The sequence below is a fragment of the Artibeus jamaicensis genome, unplaced genomic scaffold, assembly GCF_021234435.1.
Source record: "Artibeus jamaicensis isolate MK-2021 breed Jamaican fruit bat unplaced genomic scaffold, CSHL_Jam_final contig_490, whole genome shotgun sequence".
Classification (NCBI taxonomy): Eukaryota; Metazoa; Chordata; class Mammalia; order Chiroptera; family Phyllostomidae; genus Artibeus; species Artibeus jamaicensis.
Window position 1 is genome coordinate 290,820 of NW_026521861.1, and position 18,324 is coordinate 309,143.

General features: G+C 40.0%; 2 protein-coding genes across 8 annotated transcripts in view; both read right to left on the reverse strand.

The window, feature by feature from the left end:
- Window positions 1-2,359, reverse strand: part of ERLIN1 (ER lipid raft associated 1) — a 46,974-nt gene extending 44,615 nt beyond the window's left edge. For 4 of the 6 annotated variants that reach the window (XR_008392246.1, XM_053668551.1, XM_053668553.1 and 1 more), the window contains exons 1-2: window positions 1,836-2,213; window positions 87-168 (exon numbers count right to left, since the gene is read on the reverse strand). Coding sequence is in view for 4 of the 6 variants with exons in the window: in XM_053668551.1 (XP_053524526.1) it covers window positions 87-168; window positions 1,836-1,948 (195 nt within the window). In the remaining 2 variants the exon portion in view is untranslated. The other 2 variants (XM_037166341.2, XM_037166344.2) reach the window with 2 other exon arrangements.
- A 2,345-nt stretch (window positions 2,360-4,704) lies between these two features.
- Window positions 4,705-18,324, reverse strand: part of CHUK (component of inhibitor of nuclear factor kappa B kinase complex) — a 60,166-nt gene continuing 46,546 nt past the window's right edge. The window contains exons 17-21 of one of the 2 annotated variants that reach the window (XM_053668548.1): window positions 10,081-10,177; window positions 9,624-9,771; window positions 8,730-8,849; window positions 6,639-6,738; window positions 4,705-5,924 (exon numbers count right to left, since the gene is read on the reverse strand). In XM_053668548.1, the coding sequence (XP_053524523.1) occupies window positions 6,670-6,738; window positions 8,730-8,849; window positions 9,624-9,771; window positions 10,081-10,177 (434 nt within the window). In that variant the 3' untranslated portion in view covers window positions 4,705-5,924; window positions 6,639-6,669. Of the gene's footprint in view, window positions 5,925-6,638; window positions 6,739-8,712; window positions 8,850-9,623; window positions 9,772-10,080; window positions 10,178-18,324 lie in introns of both variants that reach the window. The other variant, XM_053668547.1, reaches the window with a different exon arrangement.

The following is an 18,324-nucleotide window of genomic DNA, read 5'->3' on the forward strand; positions in this document are numbered from 1 at the left end:
GGAAATCTATCTCCACCCACAAATGTGGCAACTGTTCCTGTCACACCTGTCTTTCCAGTGTAGGGGCTTCCCTAGAAATCACTCACCTGCACAGATCTGAACGTAGTAATGAAAGGCAACATGATATGATAGCCTGGTCCACTGGGGCTAGTTAGTAAAGCTCCTCCCCTGCAAAAAGATGTTTCAATTTGACAAGATTATAAGGAGAGAAATTCTCTTTTCAAATCTAAAATACTACTACTAAGTATTCATTCTTACTCATGCTAATGACCTATAAAAGCCTCACTAACACGAATTACTAATGATGAACAACTGCTGATCCCTAAAATACCTACCGCAGCTAAGGAGGTAAAAAAAAAAAAATCACATTAAACTAATGTTACACCTTGTTTCGTAAGCTGGACCAACCACACCTCTGGGTCTCCAGACACAAAGGACTTTCGTTGGTCTTTAACTGTCTGAGAAATATCTGTAAAAAAAGTTCTAATGGCTCTTAGTCGCTGTGTTTTAATTGTGCATAACATGAGCCAGTTCAAACCCTAATATATTTAATCACCAGACTGAAAAAAGAAGATAACGCCGAAGCAGGGTAGAGCCAATGGGAAAAAGGAGGGACAACTGTAACTGAACAATGATAAAAAATTTTATAAAAAATAAAAATAAAAGATAACACGGAAGAAGAAAGGAAGGGAAAATCTCTGAGGTTCAAGATTCTTTTAAGCTACCTATAAAGCAATTAAAATACTGGGGGCATATTTAAACATTTTAAAAATTAACATGGAAAGATAAAAGGTGAAGGAATGGAGTAGAGTAAGGCTGTAAGTAGAGAGTATCATGGACTTGTTCACCAAATTCTGAACATGAGAACTACAGCATCTTGGAAGTGATAAAAAAAAAAAAAAGAGGCACTATGGAGGCAAACATTAAAAAGAAGTCCTATTCTACCTGTTGAAGAGTAACTTCATAGAACTTAGCTTTCTATTTGAAAATATAGATAGCCTGCAAAGAATTCATAACAAATAACTAAGAAAAAAACAAACTGTTCAAGGTCCATCCTTACCTTGCAAAGTTCTTTCCTTGGTTTTACTACCAGTTAGGTAATGCCGAACTAATTTGTCTTTTATGCTATACCTCCATCTCCTACAACATATCACTAAAACCACATCTGAAACTGGTGTTTCACGAAGAAGACTATTTCTAAGACTCAGGGTGGATTTAAAAGTAGAAATATCACTTTGGGGGGATGATGGAAACAAGCTAAAAATTGAGGCCCTTTCAAATACATCATTATAGCAATTTCTCCAGACTGTCCTCTCTCTGTCAAAAGGAGACACCATTTTGGTGGCACCAAAATGAGGAAAAAGCTATCTGCGCTCAACTAGAGGGCAACGTATTCCATACCATTCCTTTTCTCAACCTGAAAAACGGGGGTAGGGTAAAATAAGGGTGGCCCATCAATGCTGTTTTTATGTGTCTGGAGGTCCAGAGATACAAGAACTGTCACGGCCATCATGTTCCGGCCTTATAAGCCAAACCCAAACACTACGTGCTTTCAAAGGGAAAATGAAAATCTAAAGAACCATCACAAATACGACCAAAGTTTCTAAACAGCATATGAATCTCAAACTAAAACCCTGCCCAGTTATATGAAATACAACAATGACTTACCCATCTCTTCAGTTACAGATGGAGGAACCACTGCCTGCCTGCCTGCCTGCCTTCATTTTTGGGGAGCTCCACAATGCTGGAGAAGACACTACTTCCCAGACGCCATTCCACCGGGAGTCTTCCTTCTATCTGCTCTAGAACCTGAGCTGACTGCACAAGCTGCTCACCTGTAGTACACGGCCAGGTGTCCTTCCTCGATCTTGTGGATGGAGGCGTAAAGAACAACGACCACCAGACCCACCACTGCGACCACCAGAACCCGGACTTGAGTCATATTCATTCTTGTTTCTCCTGAATAAGGGAGGAAAGGACCCCCAACCTCGTGAGAGACATGCCTACCCTCCCTGATTTCCACCCTCTGCGTCCGGACAACTGGCTCCCTTCTGCACGCCAGCCGGGGAGTCCTATACGCCTTTTCCCCCGCTTCATTCCGTCTCTCCAAACCCTTTTCCCCCTTGATAACCCCTCTGCCGGAGGAGGCCCGCAAGTCACCCTTGCTCGGTAAGCGTCGTGACACCCGCCCCCCCCACCACGGCTGCTCCCGAGGGAGACGATACTAACTAAGAACCAGGCCAGCTACAGGTCCGAAGGGAGGCCGACCCTCCACCGCACCACGCGGATCAGTGACGCATCGCCCCCACTGGCACGTGCAGCCACTTCCCCACCGCACTAACCACCGCCACCCGCCGGCCCCGCCTACTCGTCTAGTTCTGCGGCTGCGCGGTCACGCACGTCGACGCAGAGCTCGCACGCGATTTAGGAGACGGGGAGCGGACGGGTCAAAATTCTCCCTGTAGCCTGCTGCGCGTCTTCCCGCGAAAGTGCGTGGGCTCTGAGCTGTGCGCTGGTGGTTTCCCGTTCAGGAAGAGTAGTAGTTAATCTAGAGCAAGCAGGCATACAGAGGAAGGAGAGGGCCTCTGGAGAAAAGGAACTGGTCAGTTTGTTCTTGCTCACGCTCACTCCTTCACTCAGTGTGGTAGCTGTTCCTTTTTGTCCTTTTGTGGTTTATAGCGAACCCTATGGGGCAAGCATATGCTTCTGGAGCAGCCAGAATTGTTCCAAGTAAAGTGGAAGTTCAAAGAATAAAGTATCCAATCAAGTTCTGAGCACCTATTAAAGTGCCGGAATGCTTATCTGCCAAGGGCCATCCAGACAATAGGAACGGGTCCTCTAGGAAAACGAAAAAGAGTAGCATTTCTGAGCCTCCCTGAAGCCGGTATGCTGGAAAAGAATGGGATGGTAGAGTATGCCCAAGTTTTGAAAGGCTCAATGCACCTTTTCTGCAGGTAAGAGTACTGGATGGCTAGAGAAGAGACAGACTTTCTTTTTACTGCATATTCTTGTTTTTTAAAAATATGCGTCAAGTGCATATAATACCCAAAACAAAAAGGACAAAGTTAGAGTAGAGGTTGGAGACGGACAAATACAAGGGCAATAAGGGCAGCATATTAGAGTAGGTTGGGCAGTAATGGTTACCGTAAGCCTTCAAAGTACAGCAGTGGGACTGTGACTGGACAAGTAGACTAGGGTAGGAGGGCTCTGACCTCCTGGGCAGAGAAGTGGGAAAGCAGTGCTTTAGGGCCAGTGATTTTGCAAACTGGTTCAGAGTGGAGACAGATTAGAGGCAGGGAAGGCAAGTGGTTAGAAACTACAGGCCCAAAGTTACAATGGTGGTAACTGTGGAAATGGGAAGTCGTAAATAGACTTCGTCTTCGTTAAAGCAAACCCTCCCATACCACTCTACCCTCTACCTTCAATAAATGCATTTACCTGTATTTACCTTTGCCTTTTATTACTTAGGAGTGTCTGGGATCTTGTCTCTTGCACATAAATGATATTTGCAGAGCTTACCAATTTTATCTTCCAAAAAGCAAAAATAATGAAAAACAATTTGTTCTAGCCTGTTTTCTGGATGGATTCTTAGTTTTCCATAGTGCTTAATTTAGATAAGACATGTATACAACTCACAAATGCCATTCAACTCTAAAAATCTGTAACCCAACAAAAAAATAGAGTGGTCAACTACTGCATCAGAAGCAAGTCTGAGGTGATCTTATTGTCCTAATTTGTTCTGACTCACGCCACCTTGATCAGGCTAATCTGTTGTCTATCACCCCAGCCACACAACACAGATGGCTCCACTCTACAGCAAACCTTTTTATCAGTTATTACAATATTTAGAAAATATATGATAATTTTTAAAATCCTTTAACAATAACTTCAATGCTTTTGATGGCTTTGTGTTCAGACTCCCAGATAAGTATTCTATCTTACTGTACTGTGTTACCTACTTCTGGTTTTGCCATCTAGCACAGTATCTTCCAAACAACAGGTACCCAATAAATGTTTCTTGTCTAAGACCTAGAAGTGGAGAAGCAAGAGCGAAACTGCCTTTTGTAACAGCTTACAGTCAAATTTCTCTATTTAAACAACAGTAGGATCAGATGACTAAAATGTTAGAAGTCAAGCGCAAGCTTTCGAATTTTGATGAACAGGAAAATGACACTACAAGCAAAAAGGAGATGGTGTGACTAAGACATTAGTTTATTAGGGCAAGGTATGAGCGTGGCTTTTAGACACGCTCATAGGAAATCTCAGTTGAAAAAGGCCCAACAGTGTCTTTACTGTAAGTCCTGTATAACTCCTAAGGAAAGTACAGTGAGAGACCATTGTGTTGTTCTGTATGCCAATTCCACTTCATGGAACCTTCACATTCTCCCAAACCATATTCAACTACAGTTGGCTCTTGAACAACACAGGTTTGAACTGTGTAGGTCCACTTATACATAGTTTCAAAGAAAAATCGTCAGCTCTTCTTATTTGGTATTTTCGTGCCTGCAGATTCAACCAGCTGCAAAAAACAGTATTTTTGCATTCCCAACTTCCACTGGTTGAACTCACAGATGTGAGGGACCAACTATAGAGGCTAAAGTGATACACAGATTTTTAACTGTGTGGGGAATTGATGCCCCTAACCCCTGTGTAGTTACAGGGTCAACTACATTCATCTGATTTTAATGATCAGAGAGGCAAAAGTAATTTAAAAATCATTTAATACACAAAGTGAAAAACTATAATACAAAAGCATTTCACATTTTTAAAAAACAAGTATCTTCTAAATTACTTAATAGTTGATAAAGCCACAATCCTTTATGTGAAATCGTTAGAGCCAGATGTTTCAGAATTATGAAATTTTCAGATTTTTTCCAAAGGTAATTCAGTGCATATACCAAATTATATAAACACCCATCAGGGTCTGTGGCAACAGCCTGTCCTGCCCCCAAATAATCAAACATGTTAATATGTCTACAGCAAAATAAATGGATATTCACACTAAATGGGATAAGTAGATCGAACTGTCAGTTCAGATTAGATTTGCAGGCAGATGACTTTTGTCACCAAGCTTATGAAAAACCTTGTTTTCAGAGCTTTTTGGATTTTGGAACTACAGGTAAGAGTACAGACCTTTATGTATTTGTATGATGAGACATGAAAGATTCCTGAAACAAATGACCCATTTTTACAAATGAAAAGACATATACGCTTTCAAATACATTATAAATTAACAGACATCTTCTCTTTGATATTACTAAATGTACATCTTAAATATATACACATAGCACACTTATGACAGTCCACTGGTATTAAAAGCAAAGATGAACAGTCCCTTCTGTAGGAAAGGAACATTGTCAAGTGTGCAATGAAATTAAAAATGGGACTGACCCAACTCCTTACGATGCCAGAAAGAGCACTGCTGAGTGCAATACGAGGAGGTAGGGTTTTTTCTTCAAGAGGTACAATTTTTCTTGCGAGCAGTCTCCGTCACAGAAACACAGGCAGACAACATTTACTTAGAACACATGTTAGTGGGTGTTTTCTCCTCTGTATATATTACTTTAGGCCTTATGCCACAGTTAAATGTTAAAAGGTACTTTTAGTCGGTTAAATAGGTAATGTTTTACCAAGTTTAAAGTTAAATAAATTGCAACGATTTGCCTAAGTAGCTGTAGTATTTAAACAAGTTCACAAACATAAAATTCTATCTGTTTAGAGGTTAAAATTACCCAAAGCCAAAATATTGCCCTTGTAAAACCATGAGTAGTTTTTGATCACAGCCATTTCTTCCAATGAATGGTGTCTGAAGAATGGTTTCATGGGAGAAAACAAATTTCGAACATATACAGCAACAACTTCCATTGGTTTGGGGACAGTGAGTAAGTGGCAAGTCATTCTGTTAACCAACTCCAATCAAGATTCTAAAACCAGGTATGAAAAGATTACAGTTAGATGTTAACTATAAGTGGTAGGCTTATAAGTCTTAATTTTTATAAGTTTTCTGTATGTTTGGACATTTTATAGTAAAAAGTTAATCAATTAAGAGCATAAGTTGCAATTAGAGTTGAGTTTACCTTATTTTCTGCTAATTAAAAAATATTTCAGAGTTTTCATAAATATTTGAATAATGGAAAAGGAGATACAAAGAGTTGACATTGAGACTTAATGTAGAGAAGTTAATCCAGTTTTTTAATTTTGTTGTTTCTCCAAGTTTTAACAAATCAGTAATTCACAGTAATTAATTAAAACTATATTAACAATATTCATTTTATACATAGCAGTTAATGAGCTGGAATTATGATATAAATCCCACCCCACTCGAGAAAATTGACTGTCAAAGCAAAAAGGTACAAACCATCCAATTTCAGTGGTCATGTTACAAAGAAAGCTCATCAATCATTTCATTTGACCACAAGTGCTACTGCTGAAAATTACTGATGACATAATCCTACTACATCTATGAGTAAGAGAGGATGGGGATTTGAGGTCAAGGATATTCCTCAAAAGCCTTCTCTTTCCTCTGTGTTCTTCTATTCCCCACACGCACCCCATATGCCAGGTAAGGCTACCACGGAAAGTTAAACCCTTTGCACCTGTATACCTAAAACACACATCCATATCCATATAAAACTTACCATCATCCTACCACTCTGTTCCTCATTTACTTCATGAATAATAGTGCTTAAATGGCCAAGACAGTTCAAATTTTCTTCTATCATTTGTGCCAAAGTTTCCCTGTGAGAAGAAAAAAAAATTCTTTCCAAATTCAGCAAAGGGGCATATGAATTTCCTCTAGTTTCTGGTTTTCAGGGTCAGATGATCAGTGCCCTTCCTGCAACCCTGCATCCCAATCAGCTGATTCCTGTAGTCTTCAGTTTCCTCACCCGGCCCACCCAGAGGCCCACCCAGAGGCACGGTGCTGCTTGTCACTCCATCTGTTGCCTCTGCCCAGCTTTAATAAGAAGTCCATAATAACTCCAATCTTATTTTTCTTTGAAATAAAACTGGCATTTATATATAACTTCTTCCCCCTGAAAATGCTAACTGGATGGTAGGAGGGAGGGAGATCCTTGTGGCACAGACAAAAGATCTCTTTTTGTTTCTGGAATATTTCCCTTTCCTTACAAGTAGTAAGACCACCAGCACAGTTACTTTTCAGAGACACAAATATAGGGGAGAAGATACAAAAGTACGATTTGTTCTGCAAAGATCAGGAAAGGTGAAAAACGCTGGTTGGAAACCACAGATGGCAGCAATGAAAAAACAAAACAAGCAAGCTGACTACTAAAGACAGCAGAAGAAAACAGTGTGGCAGGGGAGCTGCCCAGAACCAAGAAGATTCCTATAAATTTGTAGTTGAAGGATCCTGATCTGGCTCCTGCCCTCCATGCTTTCCTCTGCGATACGGCCTCTGTCCTCACCTTTTACCACCCCAGTTCTAGGCATGGTTTATAGCCACTTTAGCTTAGAATTAATTCTAATTCAGCTCTAAGTCAACAGATAGAAAAACTGAAACCGACAGTTCCCAATCCTTGCTAGGTAAGTATCACAGGTACATAATAATTCAATTCAGTTTTCCTTTATAATGTATTCCTACTGGTAAACATTTAAACACTTTCATCAACAACCACGACCTCAGATCTGAAATTAACTGTATAGAGGTGACATGTGCAAGCACTGGCATCCCCTGAGAAACCTAAATGCCTTTAAAGGAGAGCCGAAAGATAAGTAATGTATTACATTTTATCTGATTTAACTCTGATTAATAAAATTATTTCCTGAAGTCTATATAATTAATTATAGCCTGTGCTGTAGCTGTGGATGTATTACACAGGGCCAAATTTATAATGACCCCAAGATATAACCTGGAACTTGCTTTCTTTAAACAAATAAAATACCTGTTATCAGCTTGCCTTCCTGCCATGTGCTTTTCTCTCATAAAAGCAGAGTACAGAATGTGCAAACTGCACGACCTCCTGAGCAGTGATGTAACATGGCTGCACTTCTGCAAAACTAATTATGGGCAGAGCTTCCAGGAAAGGCTGGTTCTGTAGAGTCTCCATGAGTTGTGAGAAAAGCGACAAGACACAAACTAGCAAAGAGCCACTGGCTCTGGATACGGCACATCTTATGCTGAGAAAAATAACAGAAATGGATAGTCATTCAGCTTTAAGCAGAAGAGTAGGAATTAATAAAAAAAATATATAGGGCTTCAAATTTCAGTTCTCACTTGCAAAACTGATTTAAGGCATTACAGTCTGATATTAAAAATATTAAGTGGTAGATTAAACAACAATTCATTACAGGGGTGATCAAGACCCCAAAATGGTAAATGCAAAAAGCATAATTTCTCTGAGATAAATGGTTAAGAAAAGAATAAAGTTTGGGTAAAAGAACTGATAAGCCAAAAATAGAAAGAAAACTTAAAACTTGGATTGCGCTAATAATAAGTGACATTTGCTAAATATTTACTTCCCAGTACTTTACATTTTGACTAATTGAATATTCACAGCAGTTGCCACTTTACAGGCAAGGAAATGTGAACAGAAAAGAGTCAAGTCAATTGTGCAAGGTTATTACAAGGGGTCAATTAGGACTCAACCCTAGTCTATAGGGCACTGAAGACTGTGCCTTAACCACTATGTTCTACTGCCTCATTCCTATCACTGCTCATGAAAACAACTATCTATTGTTACGAAGTGAACCCACCCATCTTGAGGAGTTACCACGCATGACAAAGGATGTTCACGTTCTACTGAAGTTGGGGGCAGCCATGCTGATGCCTGAGGGGTAGTTACTGCACCTTCTAGACTGGATCCTACAGGGGACCGAGCCGAACTCTGTGTCTGAAGGAATATAAAAGTAAGATTACAGGCAAGTATCTCTAGTGATTCATACAATTTCTTACCATATTCCTAATACTTATATTTTTATCACAACTTGTTTGCACAGCAAGAATATCTATGCACAAAACTCTTCAGTAGTGTGTATTACATACAACTACTAATTCCTCTATCCCCAGGCCCTTTCTTCATTGACTAAACCCAAATGTGTCTACCCATCTATTTCCACTTCAGATGGAGGGAAAAAACACATTTGAACAAAGGGTTTTACTAACTAGTCAGGCACACCTATCCCCAAATCAAGGTGGGATATCACAGTGGTGAAGAGCTGGGAAAAGTATAAAAACAGGAGACTGGAAAGGAAAGATAATGAAGGGTGACCATGATGTCTTGCATCTGAACCGCTAGTCAGACACCCAGCAAAAAACGCACACATCAACCCAACACCAAAGTACTTCTCTTCAAGAGGACCCAGATCATGCTGACAAAAGTCCCTTTTACAGGGAATTAACAACAAATCAATGTCGCATGCAATAATTTATGCCCTGGCCAGTGTGGCCCTTTTGGTTGGAGTGTTGTTCTGTAAACTGAAGGTCACAGGTTTGACTCCTGGTGAGGGCACATGCCTAGATTGCAAGTTCTGTCCCTGGCCAGGTTGCGTATGAGAGGCAACTGATCAATGTTTCTCTCCCTCCTTCCCTGTCTCTGTAAAATCCATAAGCAAGTCCCTGGGTGAGGATAAAAATAAAAATAAATAACTCATTAAAAGTTACTTACACAAGCAATTTTAAGGAGATGCCATATTTCTTTCTGCCTCTTCCCCTGCATAAACATGACAGCACTGTCAGCTTCTTTGATGTTACTGAGGGCCATTTCCACCTTGGGCAGTAGGTCAATAATCTTCTGCTTACAGCCCAACAATTTGCTGGAGAGATGAAATCAGTGTCAGGCACTTACACAATTCACAAGACCATACACCATATGCTCAAACCCAGCTGGGGAAATAAACCACAACCAGAGCCACATTTAATGACTGATCTCCAAAGCAGTGCACAAGATCAGGACACCTACAGGCACACAGCTGTGGGCAAGCTACTCAAGGTTCTGCCAGAACTCTTCCTAGTTCTGTTATGTTTACCAAAAAGGGGTAGTACATTTTAAAAGGAAGATGATAAATATACCCTGGCTTTTCAATAGGAAATAAAGTAACTTTTTTTTTTTTTTTTTTTTTTACCTCAGATGACCAAAAAGCTCCTTCAGAACCCGGTCCTGACTCTGCACAGTATGCACAATGGTCTTCACCATCTCCGTGCTGTCACCGTAGGAGTGATCTACAAAAGACCCTCAGTCAGTGGGCATAACCTCTCTTCTCCATGAACATGTCAACCTCCAAACGAAAAAGCACTGAAAATCTGAAACTAGTTGTCTAAAAAATTCCATTTGATTATGCAGTTATAGTTGTCCCAATTTTGCCCTTTTACCCCTCCCCACCCTGTACATCCCATTCTCTCAGGCCATCCCTACACCACTGTTCATGTCTATGGATCCTGTGTGTAAGTTCTTTGGCTTCTCCAGTTCCTATACTGGACTTTACATCCCCATGGCTATTCTGTAACCACCTATTCATCTTAATCCCCTCACCTCTTCACCCATTCCTCCACAACCACCTCCCATCTAGCAACTATCAAAACACTTATTCGTATCCATGATTCTGCTGCTTCTGCTCTTCTTGTTTGCTTGTTTTTTTAGATTCAATTATTGCTGGATTTGTACTTTTTGCCATTTTATTTTTCATAGTTTTGATGATCTTTTTATTAAATACATCCCTTTAACATTTCATATAATAATAATTTGGTGATGATGAAGTCCTTTAGTTTCTTCTTGTCTGGGAAGCTTTATCTGCCCTTTGATTCTAAATAATGGCCTTGCCAGGTAGAGCCATCTTGGCTATAGGTCCTTGCTTTTCATCACTTTGAATATTTCTTGCCAGTCCCTTCTAGCCTGCAAAGTTTCTTTTGAGAAATCAGCTGACAGTCTTATGGAAGCTCCCTGCAGGTAACTAACTGCTTTTCTCTTGCTGCTTTTAAGATTCTTTCACCTGTAAACTTTGGCATTTTAATTATGATGTGTCTTGGAGTAGGCCTCTTTGCATGCATCTTGTTTTGGATTCTCTATGCTTCCTGGACTATTTCCTTCACCAAATTAAGGAAGTTTTCTTTCATTATTTTTTCAAACAGATTTCTATTTTATTCCTCTTTCTCTTCTCCTGCTGGTACCCCTAAGATGTGAATGTTAATACACTTGAAAATGTCCCAGAGGCTGCTTACACTATGCTCATTTGGGGGGTTCTTTTTTCTTCCCTTTTTAAAAAAAATTATTTATTTACTTTTAGAGAGAAGGGAAGGGAGGGAGAGAGGGAGAGAAACATTACTGTGCAAGAGATACATCAATCATTTGCCTCTTGCATGCCTTCAACTGGGGACCTGGCATGCACCCCAAGCATATGCCCTGACTGGGAATCAAACCAGCAACCTTTTTCTTGGTTCACAGTCAGATGTTCAATCCATTGAGCCACACCAGCCAGGGCTGTTTTTTCTTATTGTTATGACTGCTTGTTTTTTAAAATTAGTTTTAATTAATGACATCTTCACTTAAAATTTTAAGATTCTATTTCTATAATTATATACCTAAAGTATGTATTTTGCACATTATATATATTGATATTTATCATTGTAACTTCAGAAACATTAGTTGCCTGTTTTGAGAACAGCCTTAGCTATCTTTAACCCATACTAACCTAATCCCCAGACATATATGCACCCTGTTAGCTAAGAAATCAATTGTCCTCAGATGAGTAACATTTATTTAGAAACAATAGGACAATTCATCAACCTTTCACTGCCTTAAAGGAGGACCTTGTTCCAACTAGGTTGTTTGGAATTTCATATTTATTCATCTGTTCACAGCCCATAAGATCTTCGAAAAAGCAGATAGACTTAAGCCAAATCTTATACACTAATAAAAGAACCTGTAGACACTCTGAAAGTGCAGTTTGAGGATAGTATGACATCTTTTTTTTTTTTTTTGAGATTTTGTTTATCTTTAGAGAGAAAGGGAGCAGAGAGGGAAAGAAACATCAATGTATGGTTGCCTCTTGTGCATCCCCTGCTGGGAACTGGCCTGCAACCCAGGCATGTGCCCTGACTGGGAATCAAGCTGCTTTCCTCTGGTTTGCAGGCCGACCCTCAATCCACTGAGCTATACCAGCCAGAGAATAGTATGACATCTTAAAGCAAACTGGTACCTGACAATGTCCTCAAAAGGATGGTTATGTGGTCACAGTGAGTTCTTCACTTTTTAGAAGATGTTACCTCAATTTAAAAAGTAACTAGTATTAATTGTTTTATTTCAGACAATGGCTAAGTTCTATTTTTATTTTTTAATTAAATGTATTGGGGTGATACTGGTCAAGATGGCCATATAGGTTCAAGAGTGCATTTCCATGACACATAATCTAATATTGGCCACCACCCGAAGTAAAAAATCATCTTCCATCACCATTATTTGGTCCACTTTACTCTTCACTACCCCCTAATCTCCTCTCCTGCGGTAACTGCCATACTGCGATCTATATGAATTTCAGTTTTATATCCCATATATAAGTGAAACCATATGGTTCTTTGCTTTCTCTGACTTTCTTCAGCATAATATTCTCAAGATCCATCCATGTTGTCACAAATGGCAGTATTTCATCTTTTCGTATGGCTGAGTAGTATTTCATGGTATGTATGAGCATATCTTCTTTATCCAATCCTCTGTTAAAAACACCTTGCTTGTTTCCATGTCTTGGCCCCCACTAATAATGCTGCAATGAACACAGGAGTACATATATCTTTGTGCATAAATGTTTTTGAGTTTCTGGAATAGATAGCCAAAAGAAGGATTGCTGGATACTATGGTAACTCTATTCATTTTTTTTCATTAAAAATTTTTATTGAATTTGATGTGGTAGGGTTTTTGTTGTTGTTGTTGTTTTTAATTTATTTTATTGATTATGCCATTACAGTTGTTCTATTCCCCCTTTCATTCCCCTCCACCCTGCACCACCCGCCCCCACCATTCCCCCCTGTAGTTAATGACCATGTGCCTCAAGTTCTTTAGATTCTATATTTCCCATACTATTCTTGCCCCCCCATCTATTTTCTACCTACTGTCTATGCTACTTATTCTCTGTACCTTCTCCCCCCTTCTACTCCTCCCACCCCCCTGTTGTTAACCTTCCATGAGATCTTCATTTCTATGCTTCTGCTCCTGATCTAGCTGCCCTCTTAGTTTGCTTTTGTTTTAGGTGTGGTTGTTAATAACTATGAGTTTGCTGTCCTTTCACTGTTCATCTTTTTTATCTTCTTTTTCTTAGGTAAGTCCCTTTAACATTTTATATGATAAGGGCTTGGTGATGATGAACTCCTTGAACTTGATCTTATCTGAGAAGCACTTTATCTGTCCTTCCATTCTAAATGAAAGCTTTGCTGGATAGAGCAATCTTGGATGTAGGTCTTTGGTTTTCATGACTTGGAATACTTCTTTCCAGCCCCTTCTTGCCTGTAAGGTCTCTTCTGAGAAATCAGCTGACAGTCTGATGGGAACTCCTTTGTACCTACAAAGGAGGACTATCCCCTTATCTTTTGCTGCTTCTAGAATTCTCTTTCATTTTAATCTTGGCTAATGTAATGATGATGTGCCTTGGTGTGTTCCTTCTTGGGTCTGTCCAACTTCTTTGGGACTCTCTGAGCTTCCTGGATTTCCTGGAAGTCTATTTCCTTTGCCAGAATGGGGAAGTTCTCCTTTATTATTTGTTCAAATAAGTTTTCCACTTGTTGCTGTTCCTCTTCTCCTTCTGGTACCCCTATAATTAGGATGTTGGAACGTTTGAAGATGTCCTGAAGGTTCCTAAGCCTCTCTTCATTTTTTTGAATTCTTGTTTCTTCATCCTTTTCTGTTTGGTCATTTTTTTCTTCCTTCTGGTCCACGCACGCCCTTGATTTGAGTCCCAGTTTCCTTCCTATCACTATTGGTTTCCTGTTCATTTCCTTTCATTTCAATTAGTTTAGCCTTCATTTGTTCCTCTAATTTGTGACTAAAATCAACCAGTTCTGTGAGCATCCCGATCACCAGTGTTTTGAACTGTGCATCTGATAGGTTGGCTCTCTCTTGGTTGCTTAGAAGTATTGGCTCTGGGGCTTTGAGCTGTTCTTCTTGAGCCATAATGTTTTGCTCTGTTTGCACCTGTTACTTATGAGGAATGGAGCCTTAAGTGTTCACCAGGGCAAAACCACCTAGGTCGCTGGTTTGTGATGCTGTATGTGGGGGCGGGGTCAGAGAGGGACAATAGCGGTCCGCTCTGCTGCTTCCCGCTGCTGGGGCCTGCACGGTCCGTCTCACTGCTCACTCCTTCGCCGGTTTATCTGCTCAAGAAAGTGTGACTGCAGTCAGCCGTCAGTGGGTCCGCCTGCTGCTACTCCACACTTGGGATCTGCTCATGTCTGCCTGCGTACCTGGGTCTCGCGCCCAGGTCAGTCCGGTGGATCTTTCCTGCCCAACCCCTCTCTGCTGCTGGCTCTGCCCCTCTTACCGGTTTGACTGAATGGTTCGTTGTTGTCAGACTTCTATATAGTTCAATTTTCTGTGGTTTGGCTATATTTTTGTTGCTAAAACTGTTGTTTTTAAACTTAGTTGTGTGAGAAGGCACAATATTTCCACCTATGCCTCCATCTTGGCGTAAGTCCCCTCGTAACTCTATTCATTTTTTTAGGAACCATCATACTGTTTTCCATAGTGGCTGCACCAGTTTATATTCCCACCAACAGTGAATGAGGGTTCTTTTTTTTCCACAACCTCTCCAATACTTGTTACCTCTCTTGTTGATAATAGCCATTCTAATAGGTGTGAAATGGTATCTCACTGTAGCTTTGATTTGCAATTTCCTAATAGCTAGTGAAGTTGAATACCTTTTCATCTATTTGTTGGCCTTTTGTATGCCCTCTTAGGAGAGGTGTCTGTCTGTTCAGGTTCTCTGCCCATTTCTTCATTGTACTGTTTGATGTTGAGTTGTAGGAGTTATTTATATATCTCGGATATTAACCCCCTGTAGGAGCTGCTGTTTGCAGTTAAATCTTCTATTCAGTTGGTTGCCTTTTTATTTTGCTGTCAGTTTCTTTTGCTGTGCAGAAGCTTTTGGGTTGATATAGTCCCATTCATTTATTTTTCTTTACTTCCCTTGCCTTTGGCGTCATATTGATAAAATGTTCTCTATGGCCAAAGTCTGTAAGTTTAGTACCTACGTTTTCTTTTATGTAATATTATTGTTTCAGATCATATATTTAGCTCTTTGAATCATTTTCAATTACTTCTCATATATGGAGACAACCTGAAATCTAGTTTCATACTTTTGCATGTGGCTTTCCAATTTTCCCAGTACCTCATTTATTGAAGAGGCTTTCTTTTCTCCATTGTTTCTGGTGGCTCCTTTGTGAAAAAATATTTGCCCATATACCCGCGGTTTTATTTCTGAGGTCTCGATTCTGTTCCACTGGCCTGTGTATCTGTTCTTCTTCCAATACTATGCTGTTTTAATTATTGTAGATCTGATGTATAATTTGAAGTCAAGTTCTGTGATACATCTGGCTTTGCCCTTTTGCCTCACAATTATTTGGTTATTCGGGGTCTTTTGTGGTTCTATACAGATCTGATGTTTTTGTTCTATTTATTTCTTTAAAAAGTAACATTGGAATTTTGATGGGGATTGCATTAAATCTGTATATTGCTGTGGGTAATGGTAATATGACCATTTTAACTATGTTCATTCTTCCAATCCATGAACAATGAATATCTTTACATTTCACTGTGTCTTTTTCTCTTTTAATAATGCTTTGTAGCCCTGGCTAGTGTGGCTCAGTGGATTGAGTGCCGCCAGCCTGTAAATCAAAGGGTCGCCAGTTCAAGTCACAGTCAAGGCATATGCCTGGGTTGCAGGCCAGGGCCCCAGTAGGGGACATGTGACAGGCAACCACGCACACACAGTTTCTCCCCCTCTCATTGTCCCTGCCTTCCCCTCTCTCTAAAAATAACTAAAATCTTTCTGAAAAGTAATGCTTTGTCATTTTTGGTTTATAAGTCCTTCACATCCTTCGTTAAGCTTATTCCTAGGTATTTTATTCATTTGGTTGCAATTACAAAATGAACAGGCTTTTTCCAATTCTTTTTCTTAAGTTTCATCATCAGTATACAGGAAGACAGTGTATTTGTATCCTGCAACTTTAGTTATGTTTATCGTTTCTAAAGTTTTTTTGGCGAAGTCTTTAGGGTTTTCTATATATTTCTAGTTTTTTTTTAGGGTAATCACATCATCTGCAAAAAGTGACACTTTTACTTCTTTCTTCCCTATTTGGATGCCTTTTATTTCTTTCTCTTGCATGACTGTTCTAGCTAGGGCTTTCAGAACTATGTTGAGTAAGCGTGATGGAGTGGGCATCCTTATCTTATTCCTAATTCTAGAGGAAAAACTTTCACATTTTCACCTTTGAGTATGATATTGGCTGAAGGTTGGTTATATATGGCCTTTATCATGCTTAGGTACCTTCTTTCTGTACCCATTTTAGTTAACTGTTTTAATCATAAATGGATGTCGTATCTTTTCAAATGCTTTTTCTGTGTCTATTTATATGACTTTTAGTATTTTAATGTGGTATATATTACATTGATTGATTTGCATATGTTGAACTACCCTTTTATCCCTGGAATAAACTCCACTTGATTGTGTCTGGTTCGCAGGCCTGCGCTCAATCCACTGAGCTACACCAGCCAAAGCTTCCACATGATTGTGGTATGTTATTTTTTTAATGCACTGTTGTATTTGATTTGCTAGTATTTTGTTTAGTATTTTTACAGCTGTATTCATCAGAGATATTAAGCTGTAGTTCAGTGTATGTGCGTGAGAGAGAGATCTCTGTCAGGTTTTGGTATAGGGTTATATTGGCCTCATAAAATGTGTCAGGGAATACTGACTCTTCTTCAATTTTTCAGAAGAGTTTGAGAAGGATAGGTATCAAGTCTTATTTAAATGCTTGGTATAATTCACTGATGAAGCCATCTGGTCCTGGGCCTTATTTTTTTAATGAGTTTTTGATGGTTGTTTCAATTTCCTGTTTATCGGTCCATTTAGATCTTCTAATTCTTCATGATTCAGGACTTCCGCCAAGATGGGGGCATAGGTGGAAGCACTGCACCTTCTTGCACAACCAAGTTTAAAAATAACAAAGTTTTAGCAACAAAAACACAGCCAAACCACAGAAAAAATTGAACTACACAGAAGTCTGACAACAACAAACCCTTCAGCCAAACCGATAAGAGGGGCAGAGCCAGCAGCAGAGCGGAGTCGGGCAGGAAAGATCCACCAGACCGACCCGGGTGCGCAACCCAGGTGCGCCAGCAGCCATGGGCGGATCCCAGGTGTGGAGAAGCGGGCAGACCAGACCCACTGAGGGAGCAAGGCGGTGGACCCACTGAGGGCTGATCCCAGTCACACATTTGCACGCAGATGAACCAGTGAAGGAGCTAGCAGTGAGATGGACTGAGCAGGCCCCAGTGGCAGAAAGCGGCAGAGGGAACTGCCATTGTCCCTCTCTGACCCCGCCCCCACATATAACATCACAACTAGTGACCTGGATGGCCCTGCCCTGGTAAACAATTAAGGCTCCACTCCTCATACATAACAGGCACAAACAGATCAAAACATGGCTCAAGAACAACTCAGAGCCCCTGAGCCGATAAATCTAAGTGATGAAGAAATAGCTAAACTTTCAGATGCACAGTTCAAAACACTGGTGATCAGAATGCTCACAGAACTGGTTGATTTTAGTCACAAATTAGAGGAACATATGAAGGCTAAACTAATTGAAATGAAGGGAAATGAACAGGAAACCAATAGCAATGGAAAGGATACTGGGACTCAAATCAAAAGAGTGGACCAGAAAGAGGAAAAAAAATGACCAAACAGAAAAGGATGAAGAAACAAGAATTCAAAAAATGAGGAGAGGCTTAGGAACCTTCAGGACATCTTTAAACGTTCCAACATCCTAATTATAGGGGTACCAGAAGGAGAAGAGGAACAGCAACAAGTGGAAAACTTATTTGAACAAATAATAAAGGAGAACTTCCCCAATCTGGCAAAGGAAATAGACTTCCAGGAAATCCAGGAAGCTCAGAGAGTCCCAAAGAAGTTGGACAGACCCAAGAAGGAACACACCAAGGCACATCATCATTACATTAGCCAAGATTAAAATGAAAGAGAATTCTAGAAGCAGCAAAAGATAAGGGGACAGTCCTCCTTTGTAGGTACAAAGGAGTTCCCATCAGACTGTCAGCTGATTTCTCAAAAGAGACCTTACAGGCAAGAAGGGGCTGGAAAGAAGTATTCCAA